At 42.1% G+C, this 24,060-nt stretch overlaps 1 protein-coding gene across 2 annotated transcripts in view; it reads left to right on the forward strand.

The window, feature by feature from the left end:
- CHCHD3 (coiled-coil-helix-coiled-coil-helix domain containing 3) overlaps positions 1-24,060 on the forward strand; it is a 188,871-nt gene that overhangs the window by 102,183 nt on the left and 62,628 nt on the right. For both annotated transcript variants that reach the window (XM_054399541.1, XM_054399542.1), the window contains exon 5: positions 11,517-11,600. In XM_054399541.1, coding sequence (XP_054255516.1) covers positions 11,517-11,600 — 84 coding nt within the window. The remainder of the gene's footprint in view (positions 1-11,516; positions 11,601-24,060) is intronic.

Consider the following 24,060-nt stretch of genomic DNA (forward strand, 5'->3'; position numbering starts at 1 on the left):
GTTACCAGGATAAGAGATTGAGCAGCTAGGTCCAATAGTGCAGGTCCTGTTGGAAGGAAGTTATATCAATTCATTTATAGTTTTGATCATTTGATGCAAGAAATAGGATCTTCACAGATGGAAAATAACACTGGAGAACATGTTGTCCCTGATGCTGTTGGACCTCTAACAAACAGAGGACACAAATTTTCAGTTGGATTTCAGATGAGATTGACTTTGAAGTGGCCTTCAATGAGATGTTGAGGTTTCATTGCTTATATAAATGCAGCATCTGTAAGAATTATTTCACTGTTTACCTCCAGTCTTTGAATCTTCAGTTTACACAGCAAAAGAAATAAGTTGTGGCTTTAAAAAATATTGTCATTAAATAACTGGCTGGACGAGAGCTCAGGGATTGTTCAGCCAGGCAGCCTAGTTGGAGGTCTGTAGCTTGCCATGCTCCCCAGAGGTCAGTACTGGGTCCAGATTTGTTCAACACACTTGACTCATCAATGATCTGGATGAAGGTGGACCCTCAGAAAATTTGCTAATCATACGAAATTAAGAGGAATGGCTGATGCCCCACCAGGCTGTGCTGCCATTGCCTGGACAGTTGGACAGGGTGAATCTCATGAAGTTCAACAAGGACAAGTGTAGGTGGGGGTCCTGTGCCTGGGGAATAACCCCCTGCACCAGTGTAGGTTAAAGGTTCACCTGCTGGAAAGCAGCTCTGTGAATCCCTAGGACTGCTGGTAAACAACAGGCTCACCATGCACTAGCAATATACCTTTATGGCCAAGAAGACATGGGGTGCATGAAGAAGAGTGTGGCCAGCAGGTTGAGGGAGGTTCTCCTCCCCCTCTGCTTTGCCCTAGTAAGGCCACATGGAGTTTTGAGTCCAGTTCTGGGCTCTCAAGTTCAAGAGAGACAGAGAACTACTGGAAAGAGTCCAGCAGAGGCTACAAATATGCTGAGGGGACTGGGCTATTTATTCTGGAGAAAACTGAGAGGAGATCTCAATGCTGGTCAATATCCTATAGGGCAGGGGATCAAAAGGAAGAGACCAGACTCTTTTCATGGTGCCCAGTGATAGGACAACTGGTGACTGGCACAAACTGGAACTCAAGAAGTTTCCTCTGAATGTGAGGAAAATATTCTTTACTTTGAGGGTGCTGGAGCCCTGGAGCAGGCTGCCCAGAGAGACTGTAGAGTCTCCTTCTCTGAAGAGATTCCACACCTGCCTGTACATAATCCTGGGCAACCTGTTCTTGGTGGATCTGCTTTATGAGGAAGTTGGACTGGATGATCCCCAGAGGTACCTTCCAACCCCCACCATGCTGGGGTTCTGTAATTGACATGCCAGCATCTTACTCTTTCTTTTAGCACTTGAGTGGTGATCTGTGGTAAGATAAGAACACTTCCTTGAAGGGTGGTGGGTTCCTATTTTTTATCTTTGTTTTACATGATGTACTGATTGAAACTGCACCAAATATTGGCTCGTGGTGCTCAGTAATAACCTATTCTTTTTTTTTTTTTTGTTGTAATTTCATCCACAAATGTCAAAATACTTCTGTAAAATTATCATCAGATAATTTCTGAACACAGTAAGAAGGATGCAAATATTTACAATGCAGTACTATGGCAGTATAGCAGCAGTGCTGGAAGTAGAACATAGTCCTAAATCTGTTCACTGGAAGTTGTTTTTCCTGTGTTTTATAGGATAATGGTTCTTTTGCACCATTTTTCTTGAGAGAAATCCACTTTGGCTCATACGGAGCAGTTTTTGCTTCTTTAAGACTAGTGGAAAACTGCACACATTTGACATATGACTGAGACATCAGAAGCTGTCAGAAATAGTTATAGACATTATTTGAATTGCTCCAAATACCTGGCAGCAGTACAGATAGTCTTCAAAATGTTTGATCTTCTTGGACTGTGTTAGTTAAATGAAAAGCATGTAGTGGGGCTTCAGAAAGAAGTCACGCCTGCCTTTTATTCCTGTTGACATCCAGATATGTAACACAGATTTGTTTAGCATCCTTTTTTTTTTTTTCCTTTTGAACTATGACTGGAAGTAAATATGAGGCTTTTCTGAATGATGCTAATGAATAGGTTAGTTTTGAACGTGTTGGAATTGTTTTGAAGAAAATGAAGTCTTCAGAATTGTTTGAACAGAACAAGCCATATGGTTCACCCAGTGAGGAGCATAGTTTGTTGGCAAGTGCAGCTTTTCTTAAAACTCACATTGCTCAGTTTGTAGAAGCTTGGCCCAACTGTGTGATCTTTCTGCCCCTTCTTTTGAGGATGGGATGGTAAAACAGATCAGACTGAAGGAACCTGGAGCCCTCTCAAGTGATTAATGACTCAGCACCTATCTACTTATCTCAGCACTGGTGAGGCCACAGCTTGTTCAGTTTTAGGCCTCTCGCTCCAAGAAGGGCATTACGGTGCTGGGTCATGTCTGGGAAAGAACAACAAAGCTGGTGAAGGGTCTGGAGAACAAGTCTTGTGAAGAGTAGCTGAGGGAACTGGGGTTGTTTAACCTGGAGAAAAAGGCTCAGGGAAGACCTTCTAGCTCTCTACAACTCGCTGAATGGAGGTTTGATCTAGGTGGGTGTTGGTCTCTTTTTCTAAGTAACATGTGACAGGACAACAGGAAACGGCCTCAAGTTGCTCCAGGGGAAAAAATTTCTTCCCCAGAGGGGTTGTCAAGCACTGGAACAAGCTGCCCAGAGAGGTGGTGGGGTCTCCATCCCTGGAAGTGTTCAAAAAACATGTAGACATTGGCACTTCAGAACATGGTTTAATCATAGAACACCCTGGGTTGAAAGGGACCTCTAGAGGTCATCAAGTCCACCCCTACTTCAGTAAGCAGGGACACTCCAAACTAGATCAGGTTGCTCAGAGGTCTACCAAGCCTCCACCACCTCCCTGAGCAACCTCTTCCAGTGTTCCATCACTCTAATAGTGAAGAACTTTTTCCTAATGGTCATGGTAGCATTGGGTTAATGGTCGGACTCAATGGTTTTAAAGGTCTTTTCCAACCCTAATGACTCTATCATTCTACTGCCGTTACTGCTTCTCCTTGAACCCTATCCTACACAGATGGAGGGGAGACTTTCCTGATGACAGAGGCACAGTGAAGGTGTGCCTGTGCTTGAAGGTTTTCAATACCCAGTTGGATATGGTCTTGAGGTAACAATCTGACCTCTTATCTGACTGTCTCCATCAGGAACTACATGACCTGCTGCAGTTCATCGGAGTACCACAGCTCTCTGTATCTACTTCCCCTAAGCACACCAGCTTCTTCAGCAGGTGTGCCATGTTTTCCTTGTTCAGCTTTTTGCTTCTAATATTATAACAGAAGCTCTTCCTTTTGGTACAAGAACATCAACAAACTTCTGTCTTGGGGGGCAGCAATACTTCTCTGTATTTCAGCTGCATGTTCCTGTATCTTACATTAAAAACTGGAATCTGTAACTCTTTTGTTTGACAAAGGGAGGTTTTGGTTGCTTTTTTTACTTCTTTGATCTCTAACTAGATTTAGTAAATGACTCTTAATGACACATTTTCTGTATAGACCAGATCCTAACTTGTTCATAAATTCAATTTTATAATTTTCTCCATTAGCCTTCTCTCATTGTGATCTTTTTTATCTTCACCACTCATTCTTTTAGGACTTCATTATTCTTAGAAAACATGCTGTAGCACATTTACTGGTAATTACAAAAGCTTGTTTTAATTACAGTTGTCAAAGACTGTGTTTTATGATGCATTATTGTTGCTGCTGTTTCTAATTCATAACTCTACCTTTACAAGTGGAAATTAACGCAGTGGTTTTTTAGTGATGTGTCTGGGTCATTTTTTCTGGTTAGGAAGGATTTTGTGAGTATTGATAGCTTCAGAATGAAATTATTTTGGGGGAAATGGAGAAGCACATGTTCGTAAGAATATCCATAAGTTACTTGTGTTGCCTGCTCAGAGTGTTGTGTATATGTTGAAACATAAAATTAAAATTCGTTCAACCAACATGAATGGAGACTGAGAAACATTTTTAGTGGGACACTTTATCAGTGAGCAAAGATCACGGTTTTGCTGACCTTGATATAAACAAGTAATGAACCTTTTTCATCTGATACCAACATACAAATGTGACCACACAAGGTTAAAGATTCATAGAATGGTTTGGGTTAGAAGGGACCTTAAAGATCATCCAGTTCCAGTCCCCCTGCCATGGGCAGGGACACCTTCCACTAGTCCAGGCTGCTCAAGGGAGGGGGTATCTACAACCTCCCTGGGCAACCTGTATCTCCAGTATCTCACTACCCTCATTGTAAAGAATTTATTTCTAAAATCCAGTCTAATCTACCCTCTTACAGTTAAAAGCCATCCCCTCTTGTCCTATTGCTACAAACTCTTGTAAAAAGTCCCTCCCCAGCTTTCCTGTAGGCCCCCTTGAGGTACTGGAAGGCCTCTCCAGAGCCTTCTCCTCTCCAGGCTGAGCAGCCACAACTCCCACATCCTCCAGCACGAGTGGAGACAGAATCATTTTTAGTGGGATGCTATCAGTGAATAAAGATTGTGGTTTTGCTGACCTTCATAAAACAAGTAACGAACCTTTTTCATCTGATACCAACGTGAAGATGTGACTACACAGGGTTGTATGTGATGAGTGAATGTAATCCACTGTAAAAGGGTCTGGTCAGAGCAGTATAGTGGACATCAAATGCTGAATAATTTTTTAATATAATTGTTTAGTATTTGAGGGCTATACAGAGATGCTGAGATGAGTAGAGCGTCTTTGTGCTGAGAGATCCCGGGCTGTTGAACCTTGGGAAGAGCAGCCTGAGATCAATATCTAAAGAACAAGGTGCCCCAGAACTGGACGCAGTACTCCAGGTGGGGTCTCAGGAGAGCAGAGTAGAGGGGCAGAATCACCTTACTTGTCCTGCTGGTCAGACTTCTTTTGACACAGAAGATTTGTTCAATAATTGTCTTTCAGGAATAGAGGGCTCAGGATAGCTGGATACATCAAGGTTCAAGGTGCCTGCTGCTTCTAATTGCTATTCTTTAAGGAGGTGCAGGGGATAAACCATTATCAGGTAGTTCAGGAGAAGTTTGTAGGCAGATTTCATAATCAGCTCTTGAAGCAGCTGGCAGTCCCTGGTTTACAGCTGCCCCTCGGTGCAGACTCTGAGCTCCAAATTCATTAACATCCACCAAGTTCACAGCAGAACACCACTGAGATGGCTACAGTTTGCATTTTTCTGGCAGAGAATAATTATCTGCTTCAAGATAAAAGTCCAATTTTACACTAAATTTATAAATCATCATCAACCATCTGAAAGTGCTCTGCTTAGGTCTTGCCAAGCTGCTTCATGGTCATTTCATCATCACCCAACCAAGAACATCAGAGAACAAAGGAAGTGGACAAGCGAAGGGTGGGTCTCCCAAGTCACATTTGTGGCAATGAGTGAGACCAGATATCTGGTCTGGGGGATGAAAGAGCATCCTGTCACAACAGGTGTACAAGCTAATGGAATTTGCCAAATGAAATTCAATGATGAGGGCTTTCTTCATGGGAAATATCTATAGGTCTTCAGCTGGGCCCTGTAAACTTTGAAGAGAAGGTTAATGGATTAATAGGCAAAAGAAAGCGGTGGCAGAGGGCTGGCTTCCAGCAGCTCCAGAGGAACAAGTATCTCACAGGGGCACTACTGGCAGGTCAGGATGAATGAGGTACACCAGTACTACAGGAGAGTAAATCTCAATGATCTCTCACCTTTACGCTGTTGGAGATTTTCCATTTGTTCTGCAACCTGAAGTTTTCTGGGTGAACATTTCTGAAGCTCACTGACACTCATGTCACTCAGGTACAGGCTGTAACAGTCACCTTTTAAGACAGAATCTCAGAATCCCATCATGGTAGGGGTTGGAAGTGTCCTCTGGAGATCATCTTGTCCAACCACCCTGCTAAAGCAGAGTCATTCAGAGCAGATTCCCCACGATCATGTTCACACAGGTTTGGAATCTCTCCAGAGGAGGAGACTCCACAACCTCTCTGAGCAGCCTGCTTTAGGGCTCCAGCAACCTCACAGCAAAGAAATTATTCCTTATATTTAGGTGGAACTTCCTGGGTTCCAGTTTGTGTCTGTTGTCCCTTGTCCTGTCACTGGGCACCACTGAAAAGAGTCTGGCCACATCCTCTTGCCCCTTGTTCTTTAGATACTGATCTCAGGCTCATACCAGGGCTGATTTTGAAAATGAAACACAAGTTCCCAGTATCACAATATATCAGAGGTTGGAAGGAACCTCAAGAGATGATCGGGTCCAACTCCCCTGCTAGAGCAGGATCACTTAGGGTAGTCCACACAGGAATGCACCTAGGTGGGTTTTGAAAGTCTCCAGAGAAAGAGACTCCACAACCCCCCTGGGGAGCCTGTTCCAGTGCTCTGTCACCCTCACTGTAAAGAAGTTTCTCCTCATGTTGAGGTGGAATCTTCTATGTTCAAGTTTGAACCCATTGTTCCTTGTCTTATCACTGTGAACTACTGAAAAGAGCCTGGCCCCCTCTGCTTGACACCCACGCCTCAGATATTGATAGACATTGATCAGATCCCCTCTCAGTCTTCTCAAGACTAAATAGCCCCAGGACTCTCAGTCTCTCTTCATAGGGGAGATGTTCAGATCCCTGAATCATCCTTGTTGTTGTCCTTTTAAATCTTGGCCCATTGCTGTTCTTTTAAATCTTGGCTTGTTTTCCTCATAGATGTGAAGAACATGTGTTTGATATTCATGATCTATTTTTGAAGCTTAATTTTGAGTTGTCTTGGGAAGATGGCCTGCCTCTTAAAGGTGACCTTCTGAAGCTGTATCCTAAATAACACCCAAGGAAATGCTTTCTTCGTTAGGGTTACTTTGTGAAGAAGCAATGAACCTGTTTCAGTATCTCATTTACAGCTAAAGTGCAGCATTCAGCTAATTGAATACATGGCTACTGTTAATTATTTTGTTACAACTAATTGATACTCACTGGGATCGTGTTGCTGCAGGCCCATAAATATCATCTTACCTTCCAGGGTTTTGTTTCTGCAGTGAATTTTCTTCTGTTGGCATATTTATATTGTCTCCTATATTAATATTTTTTTCTATTTTTTCTTTTTTTTTTTAAACTTTGCTGTGTCTGCATTACTGGACAAATGCCAGGGACTGAACTTCTTAGTGGTCTACCAGTTCTTCCCATTACTTCCATAATATAGGGAACCAAACCTATGGATAAATTTATGATTTAGAATCATAGAATACCAGGTTGGGAGGGACCTCAAAGATCATCTGGTCCAACTTCTCTTGGCAAAATTTAGTATCTTATATTTCTACTTTATCAGTGATATAAAAACTCCCTTGGGATCACAGCAATAAGGGTGGTGTGGAGGGACATGGTTCAGCACCAGGCTTGGATAGCGTTAGGTAATGGTTGGGCTTCAAGGTCTTTTCCAACCAAAACAATTCCATGATAAGAAGCATAACTATACTTTGCTTCTTGGGCCCCATACCCTTTAGTGTAGTGCAGTAAATTCCAGCTCTTTTCAGCACTGATAATCTTTAGAGGCAAGGAACCAAACCCAAAAAACAACCTGAAAATCTAACAAACTTTCCAGGGCAAAAACTTTTGTTCAGGTTGACGTTACTTGCATTCTCCTGATCTTACTGACTTTCATTTAGTGATCAGAATCATAGAATCCCAAGTTGGAAGGTCCTCAAAGATCATCTCATGCAAACCTTTCTTGGCAGAAAGGTTGGTCTAGATAAAATGGCCTAGCACCCTGCCTATGGATCTTCAAAGTGTCTGATGCTGGGGACTCCACCACTTCCCTGGGGACTTTATTCTAATGGCTGATTGTTCTTACTGTGAAAAATTTCCTCGTTTCCAAATATGAATCAAACAACAGATGAAAATAATTTAGACTCAGCTGGAGACAGAGGAGAATCACAGAATGGTGGGGACTGAAAGGGATGTCAAGATCATCCAGTCCAACTGCCCTGCTAAAGCAGGTTCACCCAGAGTAGGTTATTCAGGATTGTGTCCAGGTGGGTTTTGAAATGATACAGAGAAAGACAGTTTACAATCTCTCTGGAAAGACTGTTCCAGTGCTCCAGTATGCTCAAAAGAAAGATGTTTTTCTTAATGAGGGTGAGTTTCATCTCCTCCACCATTAGTGTGGCCTTGGCTAGTTGTAGCTTTACACCCAGAAAAATTCTGCTCTTGTGACTTGTCAGTAATGGGGTGAATGAATAAGTCATGATGCTTTTTCATGGGTTTTATTTTCTTATTAGCTTCCAAAGTCAGTTTTGCTGCTTGGTTTCAGGTCATCAATAGGATGGTGTGGAATACTATTGAATAGTAGGAATTGAAGTTTTCATGAGCATTTTATTAAGTATTTGGGAGAGGACACTTTTGGGTAGCACCAACTGCAAAGAATTTTCAGCTCCTATAACCACCAGGTTTGGAAGATCCTACAGGTATTATCCAGAAAAATCAAAGCCATGATCAACACAAAGCCTGACTGGTAGGCTATACAATATTTAGTGTAATCAGTTTTGGGAAAACCTGTAACTGGTGAACAAAAGCCGATATAAATGGTGTTGGACAGAGCTGTGGTCTGCTCCATGGCACTATACTGCAGAGGTTGTTTTTGGACAAGCAGAGGTACTTTTGGTGAAATTGCATTTAAAAACCCAACTTCCTAGTTTTCTGTGTGGTTCTAGATTACACATATGTGTGACATGCATTTCATTTTGGCATTCTTTGTATTCACCATTATAGAATAAATTTAATTTGACTTCTTGATTTCTTTTTTACATGCTTCAGGATATAGAAAAAAAGGTAAGAAATATGAAGTAAGGAACAACCAAAAATCTGAAGTTTTTACTTTGTGCTTGGTCGGGGCAATCCCAAGCGCAAATCCAGGCCGGGTGGAGAGAACAGTGCTGAGGGGAAGGACTTGGGGGTGCTGGTAGTTGAAAAGCTGGACATGAGCTGACAATGTGCGCTCACAACCCAGAACCAACCTGTCCTGGGCTGATCTCCAGCAGTGTGGGCAGCAATTGGAGGGAGGGGATTCTGCCCCTCTGCTCCACTCTCCTGAGACCCCATCTGCAGTGCTGGGGCCAGCTCTGGAGTCTCCAGCAGAAGGAGGACATGAATTTGTTGGGGTGGGTTCAGAGGAGGGTCATGGAAATGACCTGAGGGCTGGAAGACCTCCAGAGTGAGGCCAAGCCAAGGGAGTTGGTTGTTGACTGGAGAAGAGAAGACTCTGGGGAGACCATACTGCAGCCTGCCAGCATTTGAAGGGGCCTACAGGAGAGCTGGAGGGGGACTGTTTACAAAGGCATGGAGTGACAGGACAGGGGGTGATGGCTTCAAACTAGAAGCAGCTTGATTAAATTAGATATTAGGAAGAAATTCTGCACTATGAGGGTGCTGAGGCACTGGAAGAGGTTGGCCAGAGAGGTTGTGGAGGCTTCAAGCCTGCAAGTGTTCAAAGCCAGGTTGGCGAGGGCCTTGAGCAGCCTGGTCTAGTAGGTCTTGCAGGGCGGTTGGAACTAGGTGATCTTTAAGGTCCCTTCCAACCCAAGCCATTCTATGATTTTTATTATTTGGTTATTTGACCAAAAAAAATAAATAAAAGTGAACCTTGGCAAAGATTTCAGTCCTGTATTTGTGCAACTCTAGCACAATAGGTGATGTAAGTTTTCTGAGGTGCACATTTTTAGTGATAAGAGTTCAGCAGTTTGCCCATTTTACATGGTACTGCTAACACAGGAACTTTTTGCACCTGGTTTTGTTGTATCAAGTACCTGGGTGAAAATAATGTATTAGAGATAAATGACTAATGTTGAATAGGCAGTTGTGGTAATGACCACTGCTAGTTAATTATTAGTCACTGGAGATATTTTATTATTAAACCATTATGAGCCTGGAATGAATTTGGGCTGATAATTTAGGCATTAAATCCTCCACAGCTTGTTAAAAATCACTTGTCTTGTATTTGCTCTGGAGGACTTAGTGCTTTGTATGTATTCTGTGTGCATGTGTGCTCTTTTAATGTCATTTATAGTTCTTAATTAGTCACTTTAATAGCAAGATATTGGTACATAATGCAGACAGAAAGACAAAAAAATGTTGCCTTGCTCAATAGTGCTGGAAGCAGTGTCTCTGAAGTGAATACTCAGGTCATAGAATCATTTTGTTTGGAAAAGACCTTTAAGATCATTCAGTTCCAACCATTTTCTAATTCTACCAAGTCTGGTGTTAAAGCGTGTCCCTCAGCACCACATCTTGGCACCTTTCAAAAACCTCCAGAGATGGGGATTCAACCACCTCCCCGGGGAGCTTATTCCAGTGCTTGAGAACCTTTTCAGTGAAGAAGTTTCTTCTAATAACCAATCTAATAATCAAAATTATCCTGTATTATTAGTTACTGCACATGGCAATGATCCTGCAGCTTATGTAGTTGGATACTTCAACCCATCTAGGAGTTGCCAGAGGAGTCATTACTAATTAAAAGGGACAGCAGAGTTTTAGATGTACGTTTTAGATGTACGTTTTAGATCTGCTTTTGCAAATATATAAACATTTGGTTCTTTCCAAACATTCATGTGTTTAGAATTAAGCACATGCTAACAGCTTTCTTCAATGGGGGTTTAAAGAAAAAAAGGCTGCTTCAAAAAGAATTCTTTTGACCTACCTGCAAATACATGAATGCAAGTTCAGCTTTTGTCAGGTCATAATAATCATAGAATCACAGAATGGTTTGGGTTGGAAGGGACCTTAAGATAGTCTGATTGCAACCCCACTACCATGGGCAGGAACACCTCCTGCAGATTTGTCAAGGCTCTGTCCAACCTGGATTTTAGCACTTTGAGGCTTGGATCCCCCACAACTTCTCTGGGCGCCCTGTTCCAGGGCCTCACCAGCTTCACAGGGAAAAACTTCCTTTCGTCTAATCTAAATCAGGCTTCTTCCAGTTTGAAGCCATTAGCCCTCATCCTGTCACTACATGCCTTTGTAAAAAATCCCTCTTCACTTATCCTGGAGGCCCCCCTTCAGGTACTGGAAGGCTGCTATAATGTCCACTTAGTAACACTGAACAAATAATGTTAAGTATTGAGACTCTCCATACATCTTTTTTTTCAATAGACCTAGCAAGTTTCCTGAAGTTCAGAAGAGATCTACAAAGTTAAAGAAAATCAATTCATCTCAGTATGGGGTGCTTGGTTCTGTCTTTGAGATGTTTCCAAATAGACTGGGACAAACTATGGCACAGCTGTTGAGGAGGGAAGGATGAAAACCCAGTACAATAGACAATCTCTTTACATTTTCAGTGCAGCAATCATCATCTTATTAATGTACTCTTAGGCAAGAACGAATGGACTGCAGCTCGCAATTGCTGTAGATTCCTAGTACAATTTATAGTCCATGTCTTGTTTTGCAAGTGAGGCTCTTTCTTGATCCAGTTTTATCTTTCTTTTTTTAGGCCAGGCAGCTGGAAGAGAAAGACAGAGAACTGAAGAAGCATGATGCCTACTACAAAGAGCAGCTGGCTCGACTGGAAGAAAGGGTAAGCCTTCTTTCCCTTGGAATGAAGAGTTTTCTGTTCCTTTCTGGTTATGTTTTACTTTTAAGCAAGATGACTTTTCTAAGGGGATAAAGATTACAACTTTCGCAGAGGGTTTGGGTTTTTTGTATTATCTGCTACTCTGTCTGCCTTAATGTTGACAGGATGAAGGCTTTCATGTTGAAGATATTATTTCTGTACTGAGTTCTCACATTTGCAATGAGATTTCATTTGTCATGGTAATTACACATAGAGAAGTGATCCAGATGAGGTTACTTTCATACAAACACCAATGAAGAACCAGTGTAAATGAATGAGTATCCCCAATTAGACTTAAAATTGCATGTCAAGTGTGCAGATATGCTGAATTGCTGCTTTCTTTGTGGTCCACAGATGCTCTGCTTGAGTGGAGTTGGTGGTTCCTCCGAAAGCCACCAGCACATGGAGAGTTCAGTGTTAATTGCAAGTTGTTTATGCCATGTTCAAAAAGCACTTCTGTGTCTTTTTTTTTTATTCACAGAAGACTTGAAACTAAACTGTACAGAACAGCTTGGTAAGCTGTGTGACACACTTAGAATGTTTTAACATATTGCTGCTAACATTCTAAGTCTTTGTAGGGTATTATTTTCTAGGATGTTAATTTCAAATAATCACTGCTGTCAACATTTTCTAGATCCCAGCTTGGCTGTAACCTTCAGCTTGAATACATTTGCCTCCTTTCCCCCTCTGTCTACTTTCTGAGCCTACCTATTGTTGATTAATTTGGATTTTTTTTTCTCTCAGGTAGTTTTGCAAATGATATTACCAACATACATATTCATTTATGCATCTTAGCAGGATAGAAGAAAAGCCCTTGTTTTTATAGATTAGGAAGAGGAGCATGTTGCATGAATTATCAGTGTGTATAATTGGTCTTAATGAATATTTTAAATAGAGGGCATATCAGATACTGTCTCAGTGTTTTGTCCTGCCTTTTTTGAAGATGACATTAATGAAGTCATGTTCTTGGCAATGAAAAGTAGTTTGAAAGGATGAGGGCAAATTAGTTTAATGATTCCAAAATGGTGCATTATTTAAACAGTTAAAAATAAAGATCCTTCCCTCCCCCCACCCCCACCCCAAATATCTTTCTTACTCTCAAATAACTAGCTGATGTTAGAGGGAAAAACACATGCAGCATCTCATCCAAACTGGCTTCTTATGGGATGGTTGTATCTATGGAATATGGATACCTGTGGAATCACAGAAAGGTTTGGGTTGGAAGGCACCTTTAAAGGTCATCTAGTCCAATCCTTCTGCACTGAGCAGGGGCGTCTATAAGTAAATTTATGGCAAAAGGAAGACTAGGGAAGGTGTGGGCCCCTTCAGAAAGGAAACAGGAGAACTGGTGACAGGTGATGTGGAGAAGGCCGAGGTTCTCAATGACTTCTTTACCTCAGTTTTCACTGGCGAGGGCTCCAGCTGCATTCCTGAAATCACAGAAGATAATGGCAGGGGCTGGAAGAAGAAATTGCCCAGTGTAAGTGAAGGGTCGTGATAGGACTAGGGGTATGGATCCAAGCTAGAGGAGGGTAGACTTAGATTGGATGTTAGAAAGAATTTTTTTCATCGTAAGGGTGGTGAGACACTGGAACAGGTTGCCCAAAGAGGTGGTGGAAGCCTCATCCCTGGAAGTTTTTAAGGCCGGGCTGGATGTGGCTCTGGGCAACTTTATCTAGTGGAAAGTGTCCCTGCTCATGGCAGGGGGGTTGTAACTAGATGATCCTTGAGGTCTCTTCCAACCCCAATAATTCTATGATTCTATGATCTGCAACTAGATCAGGTTGCTCAGAGCCCCATCCAACCTGATGTGGAATGTTTACAGGGATGGGGCTTCTACCACCTCTCTGGGCAAACTTTTTCCTGCTAAAAGAGTCTGTCCCCATCTTTCTGCCCCCTTTAAGTATTGAAAGGCCACAAGGTCTCCTTAGAGCCTTTTCTTCTCCAGGCTGAATGACCCCAACTCTCTCCTTACTCCGTTGTCACAGCAGATACTCCAGCTTTTGGACCATTTTTGTGACCTCTGGAACCACTGCCAGGTCAATGTCTTTCCTGTGCTGAGAAACCTCTGCCTTAGTTATCAGCCTTCCGTTTTCTCATTACGGTGCGAGTAGTGCTGGTTAATTTGTGGTGAAGGGTATGTATAAGCCATGATGCTACATTCAAAAGCTTTTACTTTACCTTTTTTAGGGTGTGATGCAGCAAATTAGGTTTTATTCTTAGATACTTTTAATGTTAAATTAGGTTTGTGATACAGTACCTTCACTTGCTCCTGTTAAGTGAAGAATTCCAAAGTGGAATTGCATTTTAACAGGTCTGTGTGAACACATCATTGAGGTGTACAAATGAAATGATGAACTCTAAGTGACTGTGTTGGAGTACGCCTGAAGTGTAATCCCCCAAGTGATGTGAAATAAGATGTGGAATCTCTTGCATTACTTGGACTTCAAAGTCTCCAGGACTGTGTCATGTCATGGGTGATTTCTCTGTCTTCAGAGTGGAGTTCTCATAACACTGTCTTGTCGTTTGACTTTGTATTTGTAAGCAAAGCAACCTTTGCTTTACCCAGTGGTCATCCAGGTTGTTTCCAAAGTACACATGCATATCTCTTCTGCATAAAAAAAAGAGGTGAACTCTGTGCTCCAAATCTGCCTTTGAACTTCTTCAGAGATGTGTAGATTACAGAATGAAAAACTGCAAAAGCAGAGAGGTCATGTCTCTTTCAATCCTGGCTTTGTGGAGCCCTGTGTCTCCTGCCTTTATTAAGGTCATTTGTGAGATTCTATGTTGGTGTTTTTTAAGCATTGGGATGGAAATAGAGCTTTATAAGAAAAGGAAAGGCTTAAACATTTTGGAAGTTACAGAGTACAGTAACAGGCTGCTTATCTGTTCCTAAACTCGTCCTGGTTTTGGTGGAAGGTATACAAAGTTAAGGGTTGTTCAGCAGACGAAACATCAGAACAGGAGGTAAAGTGGGAGCAGAGTAAGTGGAGCTCAGAGAAGTAATGTCAGCATGAAGAAATGTGCAATATGAATCTGTCACCTGTGACAAAGAATGCTAATTACATTCTCAGATCATTCTTACATCAAATAAGCACACTTTAAAAATCCTTCAGTTATGCATCTGTGGTATTTCTATCTGTTGCATCACCGAATGTCAGAGCTCATCTTGTATGATTAATTGGCTTTTTGATTACTTAGCTTTTTCAATTAGAAGCTTCGTATTTGTGTTCTTCAATGATGCTGGAAAAACAAAGCAGAGGCTGATAATAAAGGGAGATGACAAAAGAACAGATTAGTGTCAGCACAGTGTGCTCCTTATGGAAAAAATTATTACACATATTCAAGCACCAGATGAAGTCTGTCAATTATAAAATATTTAAGTGACTGAGTGAAGATGCTCAACCTTTTCAGGGGATTAGTACAGGACAAAATAACTGCACCAGTGACAGCTGTGATACTAAAACATAAACAATTCTATTCTCCAGGCTAATATCTGTTCATAAATTTGGTTTATGTGCTAAAAATGTTTTCATAGTTTCCAAAAACCCGAGCGATTCCCCTACCAGCTGGCAGTGTTTTTAGGTCACAGGTAGCACGTAAGCTCTGAGTTATTACATGCTACACAGCAGCAAAGCAAAATGAGATAGATTAACAATGGAGTTAAAGAATAACCTTCTACTGTATATCTGACTAGGTTGTAAAGCTGTTCACACAACAAGCCTGAAGAGAAATTTGTCAGTGTATTTCATTGTCTGCTTACAGGCTAAAGGTGCTTCCTGACTACAGCAAAAAAATCTTGAAGTAGCAGTATTCAAATCAGTGGCATATGTGGAGTGGCATTAGTAGTATTTTTTTAATAGAATCACAGAACCATTAAGGTTGGAAAAGACCTTTAAGATCATCAAGTCCAACTGTAACCCAACTGTCGTGACCTCTAAACTGTATCCTGAAGCACCACACCTGCACACTTCTTGAATGCCTCCAGAGATGGCAGCTCTACCATCTCCCTGGGCAGCCTGTTCCAATGCCTGACCACTCTTTCAGGAAACCCTTTTTTCTTAATACCCAACCTAAACCTTCCCTGACACAGCTTAAGCCCATTTCCTCTCATCCTATCACTAGTTGCTTAGGGAGAATGGAGCGAAACTAGAAGTGAGTAGATTCAGATTAGATGTTAGGAAGAAGTTTTACACCATGAGGGTGGTGAGACACTGGAACAGGTTGCCCAGGGATGTGGTAGAAGCCCCATCCCTGGAGGTTTTTAAGGCCAAGCTGGATGTGGCTCTGAGCAACCTGATGTAGTGTGAGGTGTCCCTGCCCATGGCAGGGGGGTTGAAACTAAATGATCTTTGAGGTCCCTTCCAACCCTAACATTTCTATGATTCTATGATAAGAGACTAACACCAGCCTCACTACAACTTCCTTTCAGATAGCTGTAGAGAGCAATAAGATCTCCCCTTAGCCTTCTCTTCTCCAGACTAAACAATCCCATTTGAATTTTTTCTTTTGAAATAGCAAAGAAAAGGAAAATTTACAGCTCAGGTTGAACAGCTTGCTAGCTGGAAGAACAATCCTATGGCCCCTTTCTCCAGTGTTGTCTTGTGTGTACCCACATGCACTTCTGTCCTGTCTTAGTCATCACTGTTGTGTTCAGCTCCTCTACATCCATTATCCTGTTCAGTCGCTGGTTTCAGTGTCAGTTCCAAGCCCTAGTGATTAAGGACTTAATAATCATCTTAACATTTGTAATGTCACTGAGATGTCTAGGTTCCAGTCAGCATCAATAGCTGCATTCATTTTGTGTACAGGGCAGCTAACAACACACATGTTGTTCCTTCACCCAGTGGCTTCTCACAGAATGATGAGAGTTGGACCTCTAGAGATATTCCAGTCCAGCCACTCTGTTAAAGCAGGGTCATCCTAGAGTAGGTTGCCTAGGATCACAATGTTCAGGTGGCTGTGGAATCTTTCCATAAAAGCAGACTCCACAACATCTCTGGGAAGCTTGCTCCAGAGCTCTGGCACCACCACAGAAACAAGTTCTTCCTTATATTTAGGTGGAATGGCCCATATTCCAGTTTGTACCTGTTACCCCTGCTCCTGCTGCAGCACATAACTGAGCCCTGCTGTTTTGAATCATAAGCAGGAATGAGTAGCTCCAGATCTCTCAGCCTTTCCTCATGAATGCTCCAGCCTCCTCAGCAACTTTGTAGCCTTCTGTTGGACTCTACCCAGTAGTTCCTTGTTCTCTTGAACTGGGGAGAGCAGAGCTAGACACAGTACTCCAGGTGTGGCCTCACTAGGGCAGAGTGGGAGGAGAATTTCCCTTAACCTAATGGTTACATTCTTCTTAATATGTCTCAGGAGACCAAATGCACTCTAAGGGATCATTTGCCTTCTTGGCCATGAGGGCACATTGCCTGCTCATGGTTAACTTCTTGTCCACCAGGACAGAAGGACTCCCAGGTCCTTCTCTGCAGAGCTGCTTTTCAACATGTCAGCCCCTCACCTGTACTGGTACAGGGGGTTATTCCTCCCCACCTGCAGTACCTTACAATTGCCCTTGAACTTCATGAGGTTCTCCTCCACCCAACTCTCCAGCCTGTCCAGGTCTCACTGAACGGGAGCACAGCCTGACAGGGTGTCAACCACTCCTCCCAGTTGCTGAGGGTCAACTTTGTCCCTTCATCCACATCATTGATGAGTCTGTTGAAGAAGACTGTACCCCGGCCTGACCCCTGGGGAACACTGCAAGCTACAAGCCTCCAACTAGACTCTGATCACAACCTTCCGAGGTCCTTCATTCATCCAGTTCTCAATCCACCTCAATATCCACTCCCTTTGCTTTAGAATATATTTGCTATGAAGGAAGCATGAGTAGATCCTCTTAGTCTTCTGCTTATAATTTTGGCATCATATAGACACTCACGAAAAGTGTCTGTTCATGCTTCTGTTGCTTGCAGAAGGATGCAACTCTCCCTAGTTCACATTTTCTTCAGCACATCCAACTATTTTCATGTTACACTGCTTCCTAATGCTATTACGCATCATTAGGAGAATCATGCCCCTAGTCATAGGAGCAGAATGAAATTAATTTTAATATACTGCTGTGTGACACAACTACTTAGTTTATCAGTATGAATGAGCAGGATGTGTATCCCCATATTAATCAGGATGTTTCTCACTTGAGCCATGTTTCAGTGCTTGGGAGTTTCCTAAAAAATAGATTCTTAGAATCACAGGATGGTTTGGGTTGGAAGGCATCTTTAAAGGTCATCTAGTCCAACCCTTCTGTGGTCAGCATGGACATCTTCAACTAGAGCATGTTGCTCAGAACCCACAGTGGTTCCAGGTATCAGGGAGTCATAGAATGGTTCCTGGACAACCTGTTTCAGTGTCTAACCACCCTCACTGTTAAGAATTTCTTTCTAACATCCAGCCTAAATCTCTGCTCTTCCAGCTTCAGTCTATTCTCCCTCATCGTATTACTACAAGCCCTAGTAAAACGTCCCTCCACAGCTTTCTTATAGGCTCCTTCAGGTATTGGAAGGCCACTATAAGGTCTCCCTGGAGCCTTCTCTTCTCCAAGCTGAACAGCCACCCTTTCTCAGCCTATCCCCATAGGGAATATGTGCCAGCTCGCTGATCATCTTCATGGCTTCCTCTGGACCAATAGTTTGATGTCCTTATGTTGGGTGCACCAGAACTAGACGCAGTACTTGAGGTCGGCTCTCATGAGAACAGAGTAGAGGGCGAGAGTCAGCTCAGTCATTTTTCTGTTTACATCTACCACCTCGCTGGGCAACCTGGGCCAGTGTCTCACCACCTTCAGTGTAAAAAAAATCTTGCTTAGTTCTAGTCTGAATCTCTTTTAGTTGCAAATCATCACCCCCTTTCCTGTCGCCACAGGCCCTGTTAAAAGGTCTGTCCCCAGGTTTCTTACAGGCCTTGCTAAGTACTTAAAGGCCAAAGACTTTTAAATATTGAGTAGTGTGCATAGGAACATGCACACTGTGTAAGACAATCAGATTATTATGCTACCTTTGGAGGTTTCAGCACTGTGTTCGTTCAACAGTCAACAAGTTACTGCCCTGCCAGCTCTTCCTTGCTGATTCTCTCATTTCTTTTTTTCGTGTCTTTGCTGACGTTAGTGGCCTTTGTGCAGTGAGACTTCTATACCACACAGGGCTTACTGCTGGAGCAGAGCCTGAGAATACAGACATAAGTTCTAGAAATGTGATCCTCTTATCTGCATCCATTTTTTTTTTCATGACTGAAATTTTGAGGAAGGATTTGCAAACCGTAAGTTCGGCACTTAATTTGGGGATTCTACTTACCATGTAGGCTGTCAAGGAGCATTAACCTTAAGGTAAGATGAGCACATAGAGCACAAAGCTGCGAGCTGATGGCACATACTGTACCAGGTGTTAAATAGTATTATCCATCCTGCTTGCTACAGTAAATAGGATTTTGCTATTATGATGTGTCAGGATTTTCAGGGAAATCAAATTTACTAGGCACTAAACTGCCATCCTTACTGCTGAGCAGCTTTATTCTGGGATCTTGCGTTCCTCCTAATCCTGTTGGTAGAAAATGCTTATACCAATTGTGTGGGGAAACGATAATTGAATGATCTTTTCCTTTTTTTTTTTCAATATTCAAAGCTTAGAATGGGCCGAGGTGCTTTGCAGTGATAGCCCCAGTGTTTAGAAAGGGAGATGAGGCCCTGTTGAGCTTCACAGCCAAGTATTGGCTGTTTGTAGGTGTTTGTAATGAACATAAGTGCTAGGATGCAAACAAGGCAAGTTTCACATTTGTTCAGGTGCTTCAGAGTCTTGTTTACCTTTTCAAATCTCTCAAGAACTAAATAATCAGAATTTGTTTGCTGTGGGGTTTTTTGTCAACTGCAGATTGCAAGATGTAGAGAACAGAGGAGGATCATTACGAGGCACTATAATAACTCCAAGCATTTTTATTCCCTATGACATATTTTAGCAATTTAAAATATTTTTTTTCGTTTCTGTTTGTTTTACATTATCAGTCTGTTTACTTTCTTTGATCCTGCATGACTCTATCAGCAAGAATTTCATAACCAGGAGATGATTCTGCTCTCACCTGTTGTTTTAGGAGTTTACATTCATTAAAGTAAACATGTTTACACTCTACACATTTGTGCCACATTCTTTCATGTCTCTCAGAAGCAAATAGCAGGGATGTAGGTGCAATGGTTTTAAGACTTGGATCCAGTAAAGTAGGAAGTGGGTTTGGCTGATAATAGTGTGGCCTGAGGACTTAGAGGAGACACAGGGAAAGCTCAGTGAACCTTTTGTTGTTGTTCTCATAAAGAAATGGAATTACCTCTTGGACAGAGCTAACACTTGGACTCAATCATATTAAAGGTCTTTTCCAACCAGAACAACTCAGTGATTCGACAGAGCTGACAGACATTCTAAGTTCTACTTCTTGATTAAGTGCAGTGTCTGCTTTCTGTGTTGGACACATGTAATGCCAGTAAAGACAGCAAAGATTTTTTTTCTCTCAAGTTAAGATGGAACCTCGAACCTCCTGGGTTCCAGCTTGTGTCAGTTGTCCCTTGTCCTCTCACTGGGCATGACTGAAAAGAGTCTGGCCTCATGCTCTTGAACCCTGCCCTTCAGCTCTCGCTGAGCATTTAAAAAATCCCCTCAGTCTGCTCTTCTCCAGGCTAAATAGTCCCAGGTCTCTCAGCCTTTCCATAGTATAAAGAAAAACAATTCCGTCATTCCTACCCCCTTTCTGTTTTTATGAGATATTCTCAATGTTGGGTTTTCCCTTGTTCCTGTCTGTATGACTGATTCTCTGCTTCTCCCCCTCTCCCTCCTCATTTTATATATCTATATATATCTATCTCTATATATATTTATACACACCCCCCCCCCAGTATATCAATACATGAACTCTGTTTCCAAACACTTCTCAGATGGAAGCAATAAAATACATTACTGCTTCCATTTGATGAATTCTATCATATCAGTGGTAATGAATTGTATTATTTCTCTGAAGTTATTGGTGTCTTTTTTAAATGGATATTCAGCTGCGACAGCAGGTTCTTGCAGTTTCCTCCAAATCAGTGCAGCAGGAGACCTGAGTCTAAAATCAAGATCTATTAATTTCTCATTTTGCACTTGGGCCAGGAGAGTTTTCTGCTGCACCAATGAGATAAAAAATAGGAGTTCATCAGTTTCCCAGTGTTTTGTATTTCCATACTGCTCATGAAACCCCCCCTTTTAGTACTGACCAGGATGTAATGTTTTTGTCAGTTTAGCATAATAAAGCTGTCAACCAAACCTGTGATCTTGCTTCAAGTTGCCAATATTAGAAATTTTCTCTCTTCAAATTTCATTATATTGGGGGGATAGAGCTTTTGTTGAACGCTTCTTGCCTGGCAGGTTGAGATTAGGAAACTTGCTACCAATTACAATATCTGAAACCTCAACCTGATTGACAGGCTGAGCTGTAGCCTTCTGACTGGAGTACTGCATTAATGCACTGCCTCCCTATCTCACTGAGGCACAACCATTATCCTGAACAACTGGTTTTAAGCCTTGACTTTATTTTTTTTCTGCTTAGTATCTTTTATTTACCATTTCTGAATAAGTAGCTAAGATGGTGGTTATTAAATACACACCTCACCATATGTTATTTTTCATCCTATGCCCACCAGATATGCAGGGTGTTCTTTTCTGAGACATTTTCCTATTAAAAATACCTGTTTCAGTCTCATCTTTCACTATCACATATCCAATCAATAGCACTGCTGAAATGCTGCTTAATAACAAAATAAGGAGCTGTTCCATGCTGAACACTGGGTATTGATGTTTCTCTAAATGTTTGTTTGTAGATTATTTTTCCATTCTGCATGTGTGTCTTTATATAAATGGGGAGCAAGAAAAAAATGTGATAACTCATAGTTCAGGCTTTTTTCCCCCCTGTGTAGTAAAATGTTTGATAATGTTTAACATGTAGCCACTAGTTTCATAGAGATTGCTTGCATCCGTTTTTATTTATCCCGTTAGTGTAAAACTGTGGTTTGGGCTGTTTGTCATTTTCGTTTAGAGCAAACTATAGAAAATTCCATGGCTTTCTTTTGGAAGAATGAAGAACATCATGAAATTCCACAAGTGTAAGGTTTTGCACCTAGGGAGGAATAACCTCCTGCACCAGTACAGGTGAGGGCTTGACCTGCTGGACAGCAGCTCTACAGAGAAGGATTTGGGAGTGCTGGTGGACAAGCAGCTCACCATGAGCCAGTAATATGTGCTCATGGCCAAGAAGGGCAATGGTATCTTGGAGTGCATTACAGTCAGCAGGATAAGGGAGGTTCTCCTCCCTGTCTACTCTGCCTCTAGATGACACCACATCTGGAGTACTGGTCCAGTTGTAGGCTCCCCAGTCCAAGAGAGGGGAACTACTGGAGAGAGTCCATCAAAGGGATAAAAAGATGGTGAGGGGACTGAAGTACCTCTCTGAGGAGGAAAGGCTGAGAGTCATGGGGCTGTTTAGCCTGGAGAAGAGCAGACTGAGAAGGGATCTCCACAATGCTCTCTTTGCAGATGCTCTCCCTGACACCTGCCATCCTGCTGAAAGGAACAATTGACACTGTTTTGGATGCCACTTAATTGTTACTGGTCTAGGTCACTGGGGGTTGAGGATGAATCAATGATGAGTTCCCCACCCAGCAGCAGAGGAGGAGGAGGAGGATGACAGAGCACTGGAGCAGGCTGCCCAGAGAAGTTGTGGAGTCGTCTTCTCTGGAGACATTCCAAACCCACCTGGACATTGTGATCCTGGGCAACCTACTCTGAATGACCCTCATCTGGCAGAGTGGTTGGACTGGATGATCCAGAGGGTCCCTTCCAACCCTCTCCATGCTGGGGTTCTGCAGAAGACCTTAGGATAACAAGACCTTGGACAGGGAACTGCTTGAAAGAGTCCAGCACAGAGCCACAAAGATGATTAGGGGAGTGGAACATCTCCCTTATGGGGAGACACTGAGGAAGCTGTGTCTCTTTAGCCTGGAGAAGAGGAGACTGAGGGGTGACCTCATTAATGTTTATAAATATGTGAAGGGTGGGTACCAAGAGGATGGAGCCAGGCTCTTCTCAGTGATGCCCAATGACAGGACAAGGGGCAATGGGTGGAAGTTGAAGCATAGGAAATTCCACAGAAATATGAGGAAAAATCTTTTCACTGTGAGGGTCACAGAACACTGGGACAGGCTGCCTAGGGGAGTTGTGGAGTCTCCCTCTCTGGAGATATTCAAGACCTGCCTGAATGCATTCCTGTGCGACCTGGTATAGATGATCCTGCTCTGGCAGGGGAGTTGGACTAGATGATCTTTTGAGGTCCCTTCCAGCCCCTGGCATTATGTGATTATGTGGTAATGCTATACTGAATACAGACTAATAGTGTCCTGCAACAAGGATGTGTTTATGTCATCTTTCAAGACTTTTCAAATCTGTGATGCCTTTTATAATGCAGTTTTCTAAAGCAGTTTTTTCCTTTACCTCCATGAATTTGTCTCTATAACCCATTCCTAGTTTCTACAACTTTGTTTTAGAGAGTAGCTTCTGGTTTGCTACATATTTTGCATCATTGGCCAGAACTGACTGCTATTTTCTCTCTGCTCTTCCTGCTATATTTCATTATGCTTTTTTGAACCTAAAATGCTGATTTAAACTTATCCTGAAGTCTCTTTCTTTGCCTATAGGATGTTCAGTGTCATTTCCTACAGAATTTTGCCGGTGCCATTTCCTCAGGTGTGGAGGAAGACTTTTTTTGGAGGTGTCATTACACTGTGTTACACAGAGGTACACTAGAAGATATGGGAAAGACTTTGATTAGAAATGAGGATGTTCAAAACCCCTAAAATACAAACTGTTAGACATTTTGGTAGTGAATAGGGCATTTGCTGACCCAAGAAACAAAAAATAATATTTTTCAGGAATTGGCTATTTATATAGTGCTTTGTGTTTATCCACCTATCATGTAGCTTTGTGAAGATGATTTATTTCAAAAACCCATTTCTGTCCCTGCAGCTTTTAAGCCCTCACTGCTTGAATTGTATGGTTTCTTCCTTACCTTTCCCTCAGTTATACAATTATCACCACTCTGGATATCAGCATTTACTGACCTCCTACTGTACTTTAAGAATAGGAATTTATTTACAGTCCCATGATAACTGGTCATCACTAATCATTATTTTTTTTCTTGAGTGTGTTTCAGTTTGTGTTAAAGTCACTTGAATCTTGGTGCTTGTGAAGTCTGAGCGCACACAGACACACACACAAATAAAAAACATAGGTGAGGATAAACTTTGATGGCGTGAAGGATCTGTGTGGCCAGCAGCTTCAGGGAGGTGATTCTGCCCCTCTGCTCCACT

The sequence above is a fragment of the Indicator indicator genome, chromosome 3 (genome assembly GCF_027791375.1).
Source record: "Indicator indicator isolate 239-I01 chromosome 3, UM_Iind_1.1, whole genome shotgun sequence".
NCBI lineage: Eukaryota > Metazoa > Chordata > Aves > Piciformes > Indicatoridae > Indicator > Indicator indicator.